We start from the raw sequence: 17622 nt of genomic DNA, 5'->3' as shown, positions 1-17622 counted from the left end.
CGGTCACTTCCGTTTCCTCCCACATTCCAAAAAAAAAAAAATCCCCAAAACATGCAACATTAATTGGATACTCTAAATCGCCCCTAGGTGTGGTTGTGAATGCGGCTGTTTGTCTCGATGTGCCCTGCGATTGGCTGGCGACCAGTCCAGTGTGTACCCTGCCTCCTGCCCGTTGACAGCTTGGATAGGCTCCAGTACTCCCCGTGAGCCTCGTTAGGATAAGCGGCAAAGAAAATGGATGGATGCATTAATCGGAGACTCTAAATTGCCTTTAGGTGTGACTGTTGCCTGTCTCAACGTGCCCAGGGACTGGCCGGCGACCAATGAAAGCTGGGATAGGCTCCAGCACGCCCAAACCCTCGTGAGGATAGGCAACTCAGAGAATGGATGGATGGATGAGCACACATCTGTGCAAAACAGATAGCCATCTCTGCAAAGGTTTTAGCGTACTTTAATTACTCCTTTTTTTTTCAAATTTACAGATTTACAAATTTACTTTGGGAATAGTTATAGTGGTTGCACAAGTCTGCACACCCTCATATCTGGAATGCCGCAACTCAGAACACAACCGCCACCTTTAAGAGTGCCTCGTCTTTAAACACAAATAAAGTCCAGGTCTTTCTAGTAATCTTTTCCCAGCATTCCAACACTTTCTCACAGAAGCCTGAATGTTTTGTGCCAACCGTTCAATTCTTTTGTTGGATCTGAAGAATGACAGTTCCAAAGCAAATTGTGCCACCATCAAACTTCACTGGCCCCAAAGTTCAACCTTGGTTTTGTCAGACCATAGCGGTTTATTATAGTTCGATGGAACCAAGGTTGTCGTTTTTGGCAATAATTACAAAGGGTGTACAGGTTACACGTCGTATGATTGGTGGAGATTTGGGAAATATTTTGAAATCATACATCAGGGCAGGCACTTAGTGAATTTTTTAACCTGTGTATAAATTAAAAGAATAAACAAGTCAAGGGAAGTTTCTCTGTTTTATGGATTCTAGACACAGAAGAAGAAGAAGACACAAAGGAACTCTAATAGTAACGTCATGATAATAATCGTATATATCACCCAGAAAAAAAGAAAAAGAAAAGAAAAAAAAACATGAGGGGTTCAACGACAGTATCTGGCAACCCGGCAGCCTGGCCTGTGAGCACTGAAAAACTTGTTGTTGTCAGGGAAAATGGCGTCAAACGTAGAAGCCCCGGAGCGCTGGTACCTCGCCCTACTCGGCTTCGCGGAACATTTCCGAACCTCCAGTCCTCCCAAAATCCGCCTTTGCGTACATTGTCTCCAAGCGGTGTTCCAGTTCAAGCCGCCGCAGCGGATAGAGGCCCGCACGCACCTCCAGTTGGGCTCGGTCCTCTACCATCACACCAAGAACAGCGATCTGGCCCGCAGCCACCTGGAGAAGGCGGTGAGCGGGCTTGTCGAGCTAGGAAAGAGCGGGGATGCGGCGGCGGAGCGGGCGCGTGCAGGCCACAGCCGGGGAAACAACGGAAGACCCAAGAGTTATTTTTTTTTTTAAAATTTGCCAGTTCGTCCGATAGCACTGTTTTGTAATTATTCCTTTTGCGTCACTGCATAATAACGAAATGTTCGTCCTCAGTCAGGCGCGTTCATTCGATTTCGGTTCTGTGTAGAATGAGGTGCTGAATCGGCTTCGAAATTCTCCAAGATATCACGGAGAACAACAATAACACTTACATGAGGAAGGACTCGAATAACCCTTGTATTCCATTTTTTTTTTCCTGCAGTGGTACATTTCTCAGCAAGTTCCCCAGTTCGAAGATGTGAAGTTTGAGGCTGCGAGCATTTTATCGGAACTCTTCTGCCAACAGGTAATATTGGAACCTTCAGGTATTTGAGCCCTTCCATTGCAATTTTCATGCATTAGCACAATGTTATTATATGCAAAAAATGGGATTCATTTACATTCCCGTTGACTAACCTCTGTGTTGGTACACATTTATTGAAACTGGTGTTCTGTTTTCAGAATTTAGTGGACTCTGCAAAGCCTCTTCTGCGCAAGGCCATCCAGATTTCTCAACAAACACCGTATTGGCACTGCAGGTTGTTGTTCCAGCTGGCGGTATGTATCACGCTCGTGTAATTTTCGCATTTTAGGTGCTGTGCATGAAGGAAGTGAACAGCCGTTTATGTTCAAAATAAACATTTTCCCAATAATCATTCATCTATATCAGCAGCGAACAACCTTTTTGCGCTGCGGGAAGTGTTCAATGTAATATTTTGGATTGGCGTAGAAAGTAATTGGAGTAATAGGAGCCAATTAGGGGTTGATCAATGGAGTTGACCAGTCAATGAGTTGATTTTACTACTTTGTATTGACATTTACAGCCTGAAGTCAGCTTATCCCTAATGTGATTTTTGACCACTCGTCTCACAGTTGTCCAATTTCCAGAGGACTTTTGGTTCGCCTTTCCGCTCCCGTTGGCGGTCAAAGATACACTGTCTATTTATAACGCTCTGCGGAGCACCAAAATGTCTGGCCGACAAGGCGACACAGTCTTCACGTGTCTGTGTGTTTGTCCCAGAGAACGCAAAATAAACTGGTTGTGGATTAGTGTCACGATCTGACTTGTGAGCTTCAGCTATTCTTGTCGCGGTTCTTACCAACGGGTCCATTGGACTTTTGGCGAGGAACGAGGTCAGGGGGACGAAGTGAAACGACCATGAGCTACCGAGATCATTTTTTCATTAAAGCTGTGTGGTACAACATGCTCCTCTTCCACTGTCACTCAAAAATGTGTACATTACTGACGTTGTCGTAGCAGTATGACGTACAGCCGCCGTATGGTATCAGCATGCGGAAAGATTTGACCAAAAATGAGACTGGTATCATGGTCGCTACAACAGTCGCTCACGTTTGACGAGAGCGACCACGCTCGCGCGCCTCCGTGCTCGCAAATCTGCACAGTCGAGCACGAAAAATCACCGCGTGAAATTTGTTAGGAATAGAAAAAATAGGTATTGAAAGACGTCGCTTATTTTGTGTAGTCTTGACATTAATGTAACTGTTTGTTTCATAAACGTTGTTAACTTAACAAGCCTGCTCCAAAACAGACTTGTTCCCACTAACGCCGATTATGTTGAAGTAAACTTTCAGCATTTTCAAAACATTACGGGTATGGACCGTGTTTATTCCAGTGCATTTAACTTTTCTTCAGATAAAGTTTGTCAGATCAGAAATTTTTATTGGTGAAAAATGTTAAATTCCGTTTTATTTCATCTTCTACTAATATCAGTTGAAATTGGAAATGATCATTTCTGAGTTTGAAATTTTAGTTTTCTATTTTAGCTATGTATTTATTTTTTTTTTCATTTATTTACAGTTATGTTATACAAATCCAGTAAGTTATTTTAAGATCTTGGGATTCCATCCCTAATCACACCCGCAACTTTATCTGCAAGCAGGACTGGCCACACCCGTCCATTTTTCAAATGTGACTGCTACAATACGTGCAAGTCTGTCCTCAAATAGATTAAAAGCACAAGTGAACGAAAGTGAAAAGTGCTCAATATTTTGTTTGGTAGCCTGGTTTCTTTGTCCCACTTCTATTGAATACAAGATGGGAAAGTCCGGCTTGTTGGAGAGGAATACGTCTCCCATTATTAATAGGTCTCCCATTATTTATAATGACTACCTTCAATACAATGATGAGTAGTATTTTTTTTAATACAGCGGTACCTCTCCTTATGAACGTCTAGTCATGAAAACGCCTCCTGGGAAAAATATTGTCTCTAGTTGCGAAGGAAAATTCAGGATACGAAAGGAAAAAGTAGGCGGTGGATTCGCAGCATCAAATTCCACCGAATGTAAACATCCTGTATCTTGGTTTGTGTGGCACTTTCCCATTGGCTATCGCCGCAGCATCTTCCTCGCATCCCATTGGCTTGCAGGGACGTCAGTCGTTACTCATGATGCACATCCTGTATCTTGGTTTGTGTGGCGTGATAGAACTCTTCTCCCGTTGGTTATCGCCGTAGCATGTTCCGGCCATCCCATTGGCCAAGAAACACAGCAATTTTTACCCATGATGCACATCCTCTATCATGGCATTGATTTAAAAAAAAAAAAAAAAAAAAAAAGACTGGATAGAGCATACACATCGAGCAATATGTCGATTTGTTGAAGCCAGTTGGTCGCCATCTTGGTACTCCCAAAATGTGTGTAGGACATGGTTTACAGGTTGGATTATAGCGGTCTTTTTCCTCAAAGTTTGGCATGTACAGTTAAAACTGGTGGTATGAGCTTGACATTTTTCCAGTTCTGGGAACATGAAGGATTTTTAATTCGACTTAGTAAGCCAAAAAAGGCCAAGTGCAAACGAAAAACATTTATCACCGTGACTACCAAGAAACCTTACATATTACATAGGGCCCGATTTCCGTGACATGTTTACTTTTCCCAAAATACGCAGTGAAGCACTATCATCATAACATAGCAAAAAAATTAAGCATTTTTTGTCATAAAAACATTAAATTTTAAGTCAATCAGTTAGATATATTTTTGGAAATAAGGACTCGCAATGGGAATATACATGCTAAACACATTGTTCGTTTGTTGTCTCTGCGACATCCTATTTCAGAGAGAAAATTCAAACTTGTTTCCTCGCATTTGAAAATCTAAAATTTGCAGAGTTCCGTATTATGAAATTCTTCAAAGATTTCACAGAAAATGTGTTTTCTTGCTTATCCACTGATGACGTTTGGGAAAATATTTACATCGCTTTTTTGCGAAAAACCGTCAGCCTATAAAGGTGAAGCAGAGCGAACAGTGAACAACAACAACCGTAAACAAAACTTTGTTCAAGTGAATTAAGTTCATCAGAATATAAGAAAAAACTTTTACAAACAAACGCTAACATGTCAAAGTAAATCCTTCTAACTTACCTGTGGAATGTTTTCTGACAGACACAAAACTGGTGATTAACACAGTTAATCTTTAAAAATGGTGACTTTTTACAACAGCGCTTGTCTTGTTCAACAGCAACTTCACACACTGGAGAAAGACCTGGTGTCGGCATGTGATCTGCTGGGTGTCGGAGCAGAATACGCCCGCGTGGTGGGCTCAGAATACACCAGGTACATCTCAGCTCCCATTTTACAAATATGACATTTTTTCTTTTTTTTATCTCATGATCCTAGTTAGTCTTTAGGTCAATAATACCAATTCCAAACTGGGAAACATTTTTAATGTCATTTATTTTTGCACTCTGAAGGTCTTCTCTCCAAAGCGTTTATTGATTTTTCTGAAAATTTGTGTTGACACTGTAAATATTGACTGAGCTGACTGGTGTATTGCTGACATGATGCTTTTTTTCTTTTCCTCAAGGGCGTTGTTTCTCCTCAGTAAAGGCATGGTAAGTCCAATTTATATAATTTCCTATAATGGGGAACAAGGGGTGGCACGGTGGATCAGCTGCAAAACATTGGCCTCACAGTTCCGAGGTCCCAGGTTTGATCCCGTACCCGCATGTGTGGAGTTTGCATGTTCTCCCTGTGTGGGTTTTCTCCGGGCACTCCGGTTTCCTCCCACATCCCCAAAACATGCAACATTAATGGAACACTCTAAATTGCCCCTAGGTGTGATTGTGAGTGCGGCTGTTTGTCTCTATATGCCCTGCGATTGGCTGGCAACCAGTTCAGGATGTACCCCGCCTCCTGCCCGATGACAGCTGAGATAGGCTCCAGCACTCCCGCGACCCTCGTGAGGATAAGCGTCTAAGAAAATGGATGGATGGGGTACGAGGGCCACATTGGAGAGTAATAGGATACCACAGCTGATTTAAAAAAACAAACATTTTAAAAAACATGGAAAGAAAATTGGAAAAATATATGGAAAAAAAACCTGTGAATAGGTGACTGCAGGTGCTGAACTGGGAGTATGAAGTGGGGGAGGTGGGGGCACTGTATAATCCTCTTAAAATTCCAACTTTCTTTGTCAAATCACATTTTCTGTCCTCAAAGAGTTGTGCTTGCAGTCTAATGCCGAGGGAAGGGGGTGACGCTTGGGAACATGCTGTTATGTCCTATTTAAATACAGTGTAATTGTAACAAACAGCAAATATTACAATGTTGCACAGCAACTTTTTTTGTTTTCTTTTGCATGAAGTGACATTTTTCCTCATCTTACAGCTGCTGCTAATGGAAAGGAAGCTGGGCGAAGTGCATCCCCTGCTCACACTGTGTGGAACCATTGTGGAGAACTGGCAGGGAAACCCCATCCAGAAAGAGTCCCTGAGGGTCTTCTTCCTGGTCTTGCAAGTCACACACTACCTGGACGCTGGACAGGTACGGTTGGGAAAGTGCCAATCAAAATTGAGCATTGTTATCACGATTGCATCTTGATTTGCTGCAGCTAATCATAAACGTGTTCCTTGTGGGAGTTAAGTGTTGACAGAATCGGGTCCATGTTCACGCAGGTGAAGAGTGTGAAGCCATGTCTGAAGCAGCTGCAGCAGTGCATCCAGACCATCTCGACACTCCACGATGACGAGATTCTTCCCAGCAACCCAGCTGACCTCTTCCATTGGCTCCCTAAGGAGCACATGTGTGTCCTTGTTTATCTGGTAAGCATTTTGTTTACCTTACTTTCCCCTACCATTTTATCTTGAGGGTCGACTGCAGAACATGATGTAGCGCTCGTTGTCATTCAAAAGCTTTAAAACTGAAATCAGTTAGATTTGAAATAATTTGGTCTGCACACCCAGCTTTGCCATCATAAAAACCTTTTTAATAATCTTCTTTTATCATTTTTTTAAATTGTATTATTTTCCGTGTCATTTTCTCAGGTTTGAATGATAATTTGGGTTTGAAATGCCTAAAATGTCCTTTTTCAAGCTATTTTTGTTGGTGTTTTGCCACCTGGCATTTGAGATCGATGGATTTTATTTTTCTTTCATTAATACCGCTTTGCTCTGACTGACTGGATCGCTCATCTTTCCCAATTTAAATATGAAAAATGGTGTGTCGTGTTACCTTTCAGATGAGTTGAGCGTGTGGGTGCAGGTATTTGAATATTAATTGACCAAACTATGTCACAGTCATCAATTTCAAATCCACCCATTTTGAAAGCCTGTTGGAGTTTGACTTTGGCATTTAATCAACAAAGCACATCGATGTCAAACTTGAACCAAGTGAGGGACTCATTGTGACCTATGTTATGCATAAAACAGTAGGGGAAAAAAAGATTCTGATGAAAGGTGGCCTTTAACAAATTTCCAAGTGACAATAATTTTCCCACGGGTATTAATCAAGTATTCAGGTAAAAACTTTCTGAACGTTATTGTGTAAGACGTCGCTGATCCTGCAGCCATCTATTTTCTTATCTGGGGTCAGGTCACGGGGGCAGCAGCATAAGCAGGGAAGTCCAGATTTTCCTCTCTCTCCCCACCCAATTCCTCCAGCTCTTCAGGGGGATTACGAGGACGTTCCTATATTAGCGAATGTAATAATAACGATTTTTTTTTCCCCAAAAATTTTTATATGCAAATAGAGAAAGAAGGAAAAAAGAGAGGAGAAAAAATACAATTAATTTACATTCATTAACAGTGGGATGATAATACCTTTATAAATGACAGAATAGGAGGGTTTCTCTCATCACCAATTATCTGATCTAGTAGGTTATTCTCAAGCAAGTTTATACTCATAAGTGAGCAAAAAAATAACCTTAAAGGGAAAACAATAATCATCCATCCATCCATTTTCTTTGCTGCTTATCCTCACAAGGGTTGCAGGGAGTACTGGAGCCTATCCCTGCTGTCAACGGGCAGGAGGTGGGGTACACCCTGAACTGGTTGCCAGCCGATCACAGGGCACATCGAGACAAACAGTCGCACTCACAATCACACCTAGGGCCAATTTAGAGTTTCCAATTAATGTTGCATGTTTTTTTGAATGTGGAAGGAAACCGGAGTGCCCGGAGAAAACCCGCGCAGCCACAGGGAGAACATGCAAACTCCACACAGACGGGGCCGGGATTATAACAATAATCATAGTAGTCTAAAAAAGAAGAAAAAAATTATCCCACCTCAAAGCACCGTACAACAAATGTTCCAAGAACAATGTACAATGATTTACATATTCACTTCAAATAAAAAAAAAAAAAAAATAGAAATTTAGGTTTCAAATTTTCTTGGTATCGCAACCCTTGGGTGATACCTGTTCTGACAACAAGACAAGATGCAATACTCATGAGTTTATCAAAAAAAAAAATTGACAAAATGAAATCTATACATGGGGAGCTGTAGTCCCTCACAGAGGTGAGATTCTAACCCTGGATTTTTATTTTATTTTTTTTTACTTCAAAGCAGACGTGCTAACTACTACTCACCGGGCGGCCCCTATCATATATTTGTCCAAGCATATTCCCCTTGTCTCATCTTCAGACTCGTCCTTCCAGAAAGAATTTATCTTTTGATAGTGACTGAAATAAGGCCTAGCGTGGTGGCTGACTGCTCGCCTCATATACTGTGAAGCTTTGATAAATGGAGAATATTTAGGGCATCTATTTCCAAAGTGGCACAAGTGATTCTGGAAGCATCCTGTGTCTGTCTTAACCTACGATTTAGCTTCTAACGTGATCACGTCTTGGCGCTAGGTGACAGTGATGCACTCCATGCAAGCAGGTTACCTGGAAAAAGCACAGAAGTACACAGACAAGGCACTAATGCAGCTCGAGAAACTAAAAAGTGAGTGTGTTTTTGTGCTTTTTCCCAATAATTGTATAAGAATGCCCCTGATTACATTTTTTTTTTGTTTTATTTCTGTTGACAGTGTTGGACTGCAGCCCCATCCTTTCTACCTTTCAAGTCATTCTGCTGGAGCACATCATCATGTGCAGGCTTGTCACCGGGCACAAGGCCACCGCGCTACAGGAGGTATTTACTTCCTTTTCTGTGTTTGCTTTGGTTAATTGTAGCTCCAAAACGGAACACTGTTTCTCCCCCTTCCAGATCTCACAGGTGTGTCAGCTTTGCCAACAGTCGCCCAGATTATTCAACAACCACGCTGCCCAGCTCCACACTTTATTAGTGAGTATTTTACTATTTTATTATGTTTTACTTATAGCAAAGGAGGGCAGTGGTACTGCGCCTTACTAGATTTTACAGACATGTAAAATGGATGTTTTTTTTTTTTTTTTTTTTTAAATTTGACTTGTGAGTAGAAATTTGAGCTAGAAGCACGACATGAATGGTGGCAACAAACATTACTAAAAGCAGCAGTGTGGCACATAGTAAGCAGTTCTTAAAAAAAAGGGGGGGGCCAAGTGCTTGCTCCGACCTGTTTATTGCAACACCCAGTTGAAGTTTACAACAAAACCTTACACAAACCAAAGAATTTATACGTTTATTCAACCAAACTTTGCCTTACAAAAATCCAGTATCTACATGCTAACATATAATGGGGAATGCCATAGACGGGTTAAAAAAAACCCAAACATTTTGATATCTGTAAACATTTAAGGAACTTATGTTTTTAATGCAAACAGGAGACACTTGCAAACAGAAAATATCCAGAATATAATATCCAAAATCTATTTCTCGACAGTTTAGTTATTAGTGAGTTTTCTTTCTGTAAAAGAACATTGCCGTCATTTCCGGCCAATAAACCGCGACTTTTTCCACATGCTTTCAACCCTGCGGCTTATGTGGTGATGGGGTCAATTTGTGCATTTTTTGTAACGGCCGCAAGGGGGCACTCGGGCAGAAACGATAAGAGTGAGATGGTGGAATCAATGCAGCGAGGAAGTGATTTTTACCGGTATGTTTTTTTTTTTTTTTTTAACCGGCTGTTAGTGCTGTGCTAGCGTTCGCGCTGTGCTAGCATGTTGCTGTGTCTGAGTGATTTTTACCGGGATGTTTTTATTTTATTTTTTTTACTAGCCCTGGTAGCACCGCACTCGCATCGAGATAGCGTGTTGTTGCTGTGTTACTGCTGTGTCTCAGTGATTTTTACCAGTATGTTTTTTTTTTTTTTAAACCAGCACTAGTGTTAGCGTCTTGCTGCTGTGTTACTGCGTGTCTCAGTGATTTAGGGATGTTTTTTTTTTTAACCGGCCCTGTTAGTGCTGTGCTACCGTGTTACTACTGTGTAGCTGCCACGGCAGTTATTTTTATTTATTTTTTTACCAGTATGGTTTTTTTTTTTTTTAAACAGCCCTGTTTGTGCTACCGTGTTGTTGCTATGTTAAGCTAAGCTAAGGTATTAAAACTTTGAAAACTCTTTCTGTGTACCGTCTTTCCTTGTAAATTTATTCTTAGTCATGTAACAATTGTAAAGTACTTATATATATATATATATATATATATATATATATATATATATAAATAAATAAAAAAGCAGGTGCGCTCTGTAGGCCGGAAATGATTTTTGGCATTTCCATTTATTTCACTCGGGAAAAATAATTTAGGATACAAATGTTTTGAGTAACTCGAATCATGGAACAAATTAAACTTGTAAATCAAAGCACAAGTATACCACAACTGCTGCTCATGTATTTTTTAAAGGACCTTTTATAAATATGTATTTTCTTCTTTCAGGGCCTCTACTGTATCTCTGTGAACTGTATGGATAACGCAGAAGCGCAGTTTACCGCAGCCTTGAGGGTGAGCACATCTTCCTTTTTGCCCCGTTTATTCGGATCACTTCCCGTCAGCTCTGCAATGTCCGCTCCTGCTGACTCGAATGTCTCTTCTGTGTTGCAGCTCACCACACACCAGGAACTGTGGACTTACATTGTCACCAACTTGGCCAGCGTTTACATTCGGGAAGGCAACCGACACCAAGAGGTGTGACACTGAGGAGGGGACGTGGGGGTGGGGGGTGTGTGTGGGGAATATTGGTCACTTAGAGTAAACCCATACCCATTTTGAACATTTTAACCATTTTTTAATTTAATGGGATAGCCCACACACATTGATGAAAACCACCATATATGAGGAGGAAAAATAACTTAACACAGCTTGCAGGACGGTGTTAATTGCTTTGGATAATTGAGAAACTTCCAAGCATCAAGATTTTTCTGACTGCGCGCATCTGGGTAATCGGGCTCAAATTCAACCCAATTAGTCAGTCTGTTCGTACCCATCTTAAAAGAGTAGATTTTTAGATGTTTAGAACAATGACTTTATGTATCACAAAAGTGTCTAGTATTTATCTTTTCAAACAATTCGTCTCACTTTTTGTCGGCTGTCTTTAAGTATATTTTACCAGAATTATGTGCTTAACTAACTTAATGAAATTAAATCAGCTCAAAATGGAGGCCTTCATATTATTTTTTAATAAAAGTGACTGGAATGTATTGAGAATGGAGGATAAATATGGAGCCCAATTCACCCACTCCTACTGGTCGTATTTTGTAATTGACGTTTCAAAATTTGATCACACTGGCACAAAATTTAGTTCCCTTAAATTTTACCTTCTGTATATTATGTGATCATTTTATGGCCTCATTTATCCATCCATCCATCCATCCATTTTCCTTTGCTGCTTGTCCTCATGAGGGTCGCGGGGAGTGCTGGAGCCTATCCCAGCAGTCAACGGGCAGGAGGCGGGGTACACCCTGAACTGATTGCCTGCCAATCGCAGGGTACATCGAGACAAATAGTCACACTCACAATCACACCTAGGGGCAATTTAGAGTGTCCAATTAATGTTGCATGTTTTGGGGATGTGGGAGGAAACCGGAGTGCCCAGAGAAAACCCACACGGGCTGCTTATGTATACTATCCTCAGAAGTGCAGTTTTGGACGATTAAGCTTTTTGCTGAAGTTGGTCTCGACTTATAGACGACTAGTCCCAAATGAGAGCATTCATCAGTGGGGCTTTTTCGCCACAAGAGGGCGCAGTAAACGATGATTTTACAGATTTTAAAACCGGCCAGATTTTCCAGTTTTTTTGGGAGGATTACTGGAAGAAACCATGTCATATTGTTACATTATTGCTTGACTTAATTTGCTTTACTCCCCCAGTTGTACAGCCTACTGGAGAGGATAAATCCAGACCACAACTTCCCAGTCAGGTAAGAATAAATATTGAAGTTGTTAAAGGTTTTGATATTCTATTGAAACTAATATTATAGCACTTCTTTGGAACAGTAGCTATTGTTTAGAAAGTTACATAATTTTTGAATGTAAGAACTTATTGGTCCTACCTGATGAGTGTACCTTCAATAGCCATTGGGTACATTTTTACTGTCTGAGATGTTGTACAAGACCACAATGAAAATTTTGTTTTTATAAATAATGTTTTTGTTTGGCACTGTTATGATTGGCCTAATATATTACATGTGGAGTCATGCAAATCTACAATCCACAGCCACATCATAAGCATATGAAAGATATCTGTTATATGCAACTGGATTTCATTAGATTGCAGAGATGAACTGCACAGTATTTTGAAATTGGATGGAGTTATTAGATGTCCATAATGTTGGTTATTGTTCTACTGATTCAGGAGTTTGGCATACTTTAAAGTTTTACTTGTGTATCTGATAAAGTGTCAAGTAAAAGTGAGTGTGATTTCCAGTAGCTAAAGAGACATTCATTTTGTAAAGTGCAATGCAGCTGTATTGATATCTGTTTTGCTCTTTGTTCAGCTCACACTGCCTCCGTGCTGCTGCTTTCTACATCCGTGGACTGTTGTCCTTCTTCCAAGGCCGCTACAATGAGGCCAAGTAGGAAGATTCACACCACCCCCCACCCCCCCAAACCGTTTCGTGCAAACCACACCCCGCGACTCAACGTTTGACTTTTACATTCTTGTTGTTCTCTTTCCAGACGCTTCTTGAGAGAAACCCTTAAGATGTCTAATGCCGAGGACCTCAACAGACTGACAGCTTGCTCGCTGGTTCTGTTGGGCCACATCTTCTATGTGCTGGGCAACCACAGAGTGAGACCAAATAACTGATCTGATTGCTTATGTTCTTTTCAAGGTTTTTGAAATCTGGACTTGGCAATAGATGAAACATTTGATATATTTACTAATTTAATTCTCCCATGACATATAAGGAATTTATTGCATAGTTAAAGGTCAAGTGTCATGCCTATAAACATTCTAAAATAGATATTGTAATGAAAAATACATATAACATTATTCACTTCAATGTCTATACGAAAAAATAATAGAGCGGACAGCGCGTCATCCATGTGGAAAGTTGTGGAATTCTCATTCGAAATTCAAGTGGTCACATCGGGACATTCGCCATTGAAAACACGCTGTGGCCCCTACTATGGGACACGCCCCTTCAGACGCGGAAGCTCTTTTCGAAGAAGACAACATCTTCCGGGGCAATATTACCCTATCGTTTCGAGCCATATTTAGATGATATGCGGATCAATTCTAACTAACAACAGACTCCCAGACAGTATGTATGAGCCACACGGGTGGCGCCGCAATGAACCACCCCAGCCGAAGGCGCCGACAGGTACATCGACACATTTCGCACCCCTGACTTACATACGCCGATGTTTTGTTACATTCAGAGAGAATTACGTCCACCCACCCCCCCCCCCGCCCCCAAACTACTTTGTCCTTTTCACCCGTGCAATCCATTTTTCACGACAAACTGAGTCTTTTTGAGAAGTATGAAGAATGAATCCATCCTCCCGAGTGTTCGAACAATATCCAGCAATACAACAAGCCGGCATTTTGGCTAACATGAAGGAACAAAGAGCTATCTTCTAGCAGGTAAAACTAGTAGAAACATACGAGACCGCCTGAGTGGGCGCCTGCTACTAACGTCGCCATGCCTTGATTAGTCGCCGATTAGTTCATCCACTCGACAAAAACACTGCTATCAAATAGATGCCTCACTTTTGCCATCAGATTGCAAATGGTTAGTTAAATAGGGTTAGCCATTTTTTTCTGCCCCCAAAATCGTCAAAAGTCAATGAGGCGTATTATACATGGGTGTAGGTGCAACTGGAAAAGACCGGTCACATTTTATAACTGTATGACACCATCTAGTGGTTATGAAAAAGCGATACACATTCCAAAATGCTTTTGCTATGCGCAATTGAATAAATGAGCTACTCTGGCCTTTTTGTGGAAGTCTGATATTGTTATAATATATATTTTGTTGTAGCAAGTCACATTATTTTACATATTATTTAATGAAGGTGGATTTCTAATTAACCCCTTACCTGCCCCTAACAGTCGTGGCCATTTCTGATTGTGTATCTACTATAAATCTGTAACATCAGGTTCAACAAAAGCCTTAAAATCGACCTCGGAAGTACTTTACAATTGTTAGATGACTAAGAATAAAATTAAACATTATAGAGCAATTTGTTAAAATGTTTGAAAGGTTGACGTGTGGCTAATGGTTACCACACATTCTGTTTTGTTCCGTGCAGGAAAGCAACAACATGGTGGTCCCAGCCATGCAGCTAGCCAGCAAGATCCCCGACATGTCTGTGCAGCTTTGGTCTTCTGCGCTGTTGAAGGGTACCTTTATTTCCCTTGATTTTTCACGAAACTAAATCCATCTTGTGAAAAATTTCCTTTTGATGACATTATCTGTCTATATATTAATGACACTAATCCTTTGTGTCCAGATTTGAACAAGGCACTTGGGAACACAATCGATGCCCACGAAGCAGCCCAGATGCACCAGAACTTCTCCCAGCAGCTACTGCAGGATCACATCGCTGCCTGCAGCCTCCCCGAGCACAACCTCATCAGTGTATGTAAAGGACTTCGCATCTCTCCCCAAGAACTCTTGCACCAGAATCTCAAAATTTCTAAAATTTTGGAAAATTTGGAAGCTTAAATGTTATGGGAAAATATCTCTCAAGACTTGAACTGATGATGGCAAAGGAGAAATGTGTAATAATACCTATTAAACCAGTGTAGGAACCTTCTACAACACAGGTGTCAAACTCAAGGCCTGGGGGGGCCAAATGCGGCCCACGACATGATTTAATGTGGTCCACAAAGGCAAATCATGCGTATCAACTTCCACGATTTTTTTGTTCAAATTTGTAACAAAAATTTCAAACGGTCATATCCTAAAAGATGATGTTGAGAAATTGCAAGCATTTTTGTGTTACCAAATATCAGCAATAGTTGAAAAACCTATTACCCTTGATTTCTGATTCCAAAACTAGTTGATACATTTAATGTGTAAATATGATGGGTCGGTTAAAGATTTTCTTGCTTTCAGTCATAATGGGCCTCTAACAGAAACCGTAACTACAATGTGGCCCATGATAAAAATGAGTTTGACACCCTTTTTAAGTCAGTTTTAACATAGCAGATGGTCTGGCTGCTCTATACATTAAGCGATACAATTAATACATTTCATCCATTCATTTTATGAGACGTTTATCCTAACGAGGGTCACAGGAGCGCTGGACCCTATCCTTGCTATCTTTGGGCAGGAGGTAGCGTACACCCTGAACTGGTTCCCAGCCAATCTTAGGGCACATAACTATTCATGCTCACATTCACACCTATGGGCAATTTCGAATCTACAATTAATGCATGTTTTTCGGGATGTGGGAGGAAACCGGAGTGCCCGGAGAAACCCCACACAGGCACGGAGAGAACAAGCAAACTCCCCGCGGGGGTGGGGATTTGAACGCCAGTCCTCAGAACAGCGAGGCAGACGCTTGAACCAGTCTCCCAAGCTTCCTGCCTAATAAATTTCAATCATACACAAACAAATTATGCCCAGCAGACGCTAGCGTAAATAGCATGTAGCTGAATATATAACTAGAATGAAAATTAGTCCAGAAAATTCATTTGATCTACTATCCACTGCACTTTTTAAAAGTCATATTTCAACTTAAAAAAAAAACCCAAATAGCGGCATTTTATTTTAGTTGTAGTATACACTGCTTATATTTAGTTGTGTAAAAGTTTAAGCTTTGGGATGGCATTTGTTTGACAAATTGTATATTATGATTGTATATTTTGTATGGGAAAATTGTTTTGATGTGACAGAGTAATGGAGTGTGTATATCACAAGATATACACTATGAGCTAATACTAACTTTTTTTTTGTAAATAGTGGATTGACGGCCCCCCTCCTGTCCAGATCCAAGCCCAGAACGGTCCCACCACCAGCCTCGCAAGCCTGCTATGAGGGAGACTGTGTGAGTGTGTGTTTGCGTGTGTGTATGTGTGTGTGTGTGTGGTGTGTGTGTGTGCGCAGCTGGTACATTCAGATCACAACAAATGATATCTACAAAGTTGGTATCATCATTTTTCCATCAAATTTAATTTTCCTGGTTCACTGCTGTCACAGTTTGAATTTGCTCGAAAACAATTACCACTACTGTTGTCGTCCGGTTCGATCAGGACATGTTTGGGCTGTTTGGTTTTTGAGCCGGGGGGGTGGGGTGGGGGGGGGGGGTGTGAACTCACGACTCTCTTGCCTTGCAATTCTAAAGATAAACGAAGCCCCCGTTATTGTTGCCGCAGTCGGGTCGAAACTTGGTATGTCCAAGGTCACTTTAATATTCTTTCACAGATTGATAGTTTTGGTCAATCCCTAAAAAATGTTTTATGTCCCCCCTCCACCACAAATCCTTGACCAATGTAAAGTGTGGAAAATGGCTTGCTGTCTTTGACGATATGTTAATGGGATCGACAAACATGCAGTTTTTTTTTTTTTTTTTTTTTTTGTTTCCTGACAATTGATTGTTTTGGACGTCCGAAGCTTTGGCCCGCGCTCACGGTATCGGATCATAAACATTTGTTCCGGGGACTTTCTGATACATGAAATAAAGATTCCTCATTTTCTTATGAGCTTCTCCTCCAGAGGGCCGTCTACTTTTGCCAGCTTTGGTTTCCATTTGGAGGGAAGACGAGGCGCTAGATACACGCGAGGGTAGTAAAGATGTAGAAGAAATTAATTTATTCATATTTTTGTATCTGTTAAATATTTCACGTCATGCTTTCATTTTTGTTGTACGAATGCGTTTGTTTTCACGTGCATGGAAGTTACGGATGTTGGACTCCTTGTACAGTAGCATAGTTTCTAACCTGGGTTTGCGAGTAAGATATACTCGGTAGATATTTTTTTGCACAAAATCCATAATAGAGAAGTAAAAAAAGATCTCTTGTAATATATTTTCACACGAAATAATCAGTTGAGATGCCAGATTTTTGCAAAACTACAGGGAGGGTGCATTTCTAAAAAAGTTCAGTATTCATTACGTGTGGATCCGACATCCATGCTGAATTTTTTTTTTAAATATTTCTTTGCTTTCGCCCTTCCGTAATATATATATTAATTTCTACATTTTTTTTCTTTTTTCCAACAGTAATCATCAGGTCTTGATAATTTTTTGAAAAACAAAAAAAACTTTTGTTACATTTTCAATTTGTCCTGATTAGTTTTTACTTGTTCTTTACATTCTGTGTGTCTGAATTTACCACTCACCGAATCTTTTATTGTACAGTGACATTTTATAAAAGTTAATTTAGTAAAGTGTCATGTATTTTTAGCCCCTAATGTAGAGATTTCAACGCTTGGTATTTAAGGCACTCTGGCAAGGACACGGTTTGAAGCTCGAGTACTAGTTATAATCTATCAATGAATATGTTTTTAAATGCTCACGATGTTTTCAATAATTTTTCCAATAAAAAAAAAA

The 17622-nt window shown here is 40.6% G+C and overlaps 1 protein-coding gene across 1 annotated transcript; it reads left to right on the top strand.

Annotated features, from left to right (window-relative positions):
- The first annotated feature begins 436 nt into the window (after positions 1-436).
- On the top strand, positions 437-17622 carry mau2 (MAU2 sister chromatid cohesion factor). The gene is made up of 18 exons (XM_061825131.1): positions 437-1412; positions 1753-1836; positions 1992-2087; positions 5007-5101; positions 5352-5379; positions 6155-6310; positions 6442-6588; positions 8619-8709; positions 8795-8898; positions 8974-9051; positions 10561-10626; positions 10726-10809; positions 11992-12041; positions 12618-12695; positions 12799-12910; positions 14377-14467; positions 14578-14705; positions 16035-17622. Exons 1-18 carry the CDS (start codon positions 1179-1181, stop codon positions 16107-16109), a joined length of 1797 nt encoding a protein of 598 aa, XP_061681115.1. The 5' UTR covers positions 437-1178; the 3' UTR covers positions 16110-17622.

This window comes from Syngnathoides biaculeatus, chromosome 7 (assembly GCF_019802595.1).
Source record: "Syngnathoides biaculeatus isolate LvHL_M chromosome 7, ASM1980259v1, whole genome shotgun sequence".
Classification (NCBI taxonomy): domain Eukaryota; kingdom Metazoa; phylum Chordata; class Actinopteri; order Syngnathiformes; family Syngnathidae; genus Syngnathoides; species Syngnathoides biaculeatus.
The sequence above is the reverse complement of the archived record's forward strand: the minus strand, read 5'-3'. Positions and strand labels throughout refer to the sequence as shown.

Bases quoted from the DNA above. Each gene is read 5' to 3' on its own strand.
- mau2 (XM_061825131.1), top strand. From the start codon at position 1,179: ATGGCGTCAAACGTAGAAGCCCCGGAGCGCTGGTACCTCGCCCTACTC. The intron at 8,899-8,973 runs GTATTTACTTCC...TCCCCCTTCCAG, and splicing joins AGGCCACCGCGCTACAGGAG to ATCTCACAGGTGTGTCAGCT. The intron at 9,052-10,560 runs GTGAGTATTTTA...TTCTTCTTTCAG, and splicing joins CCCAGCTCCACACTTTATTA to GGCCTCTACTGTATCTCTGT.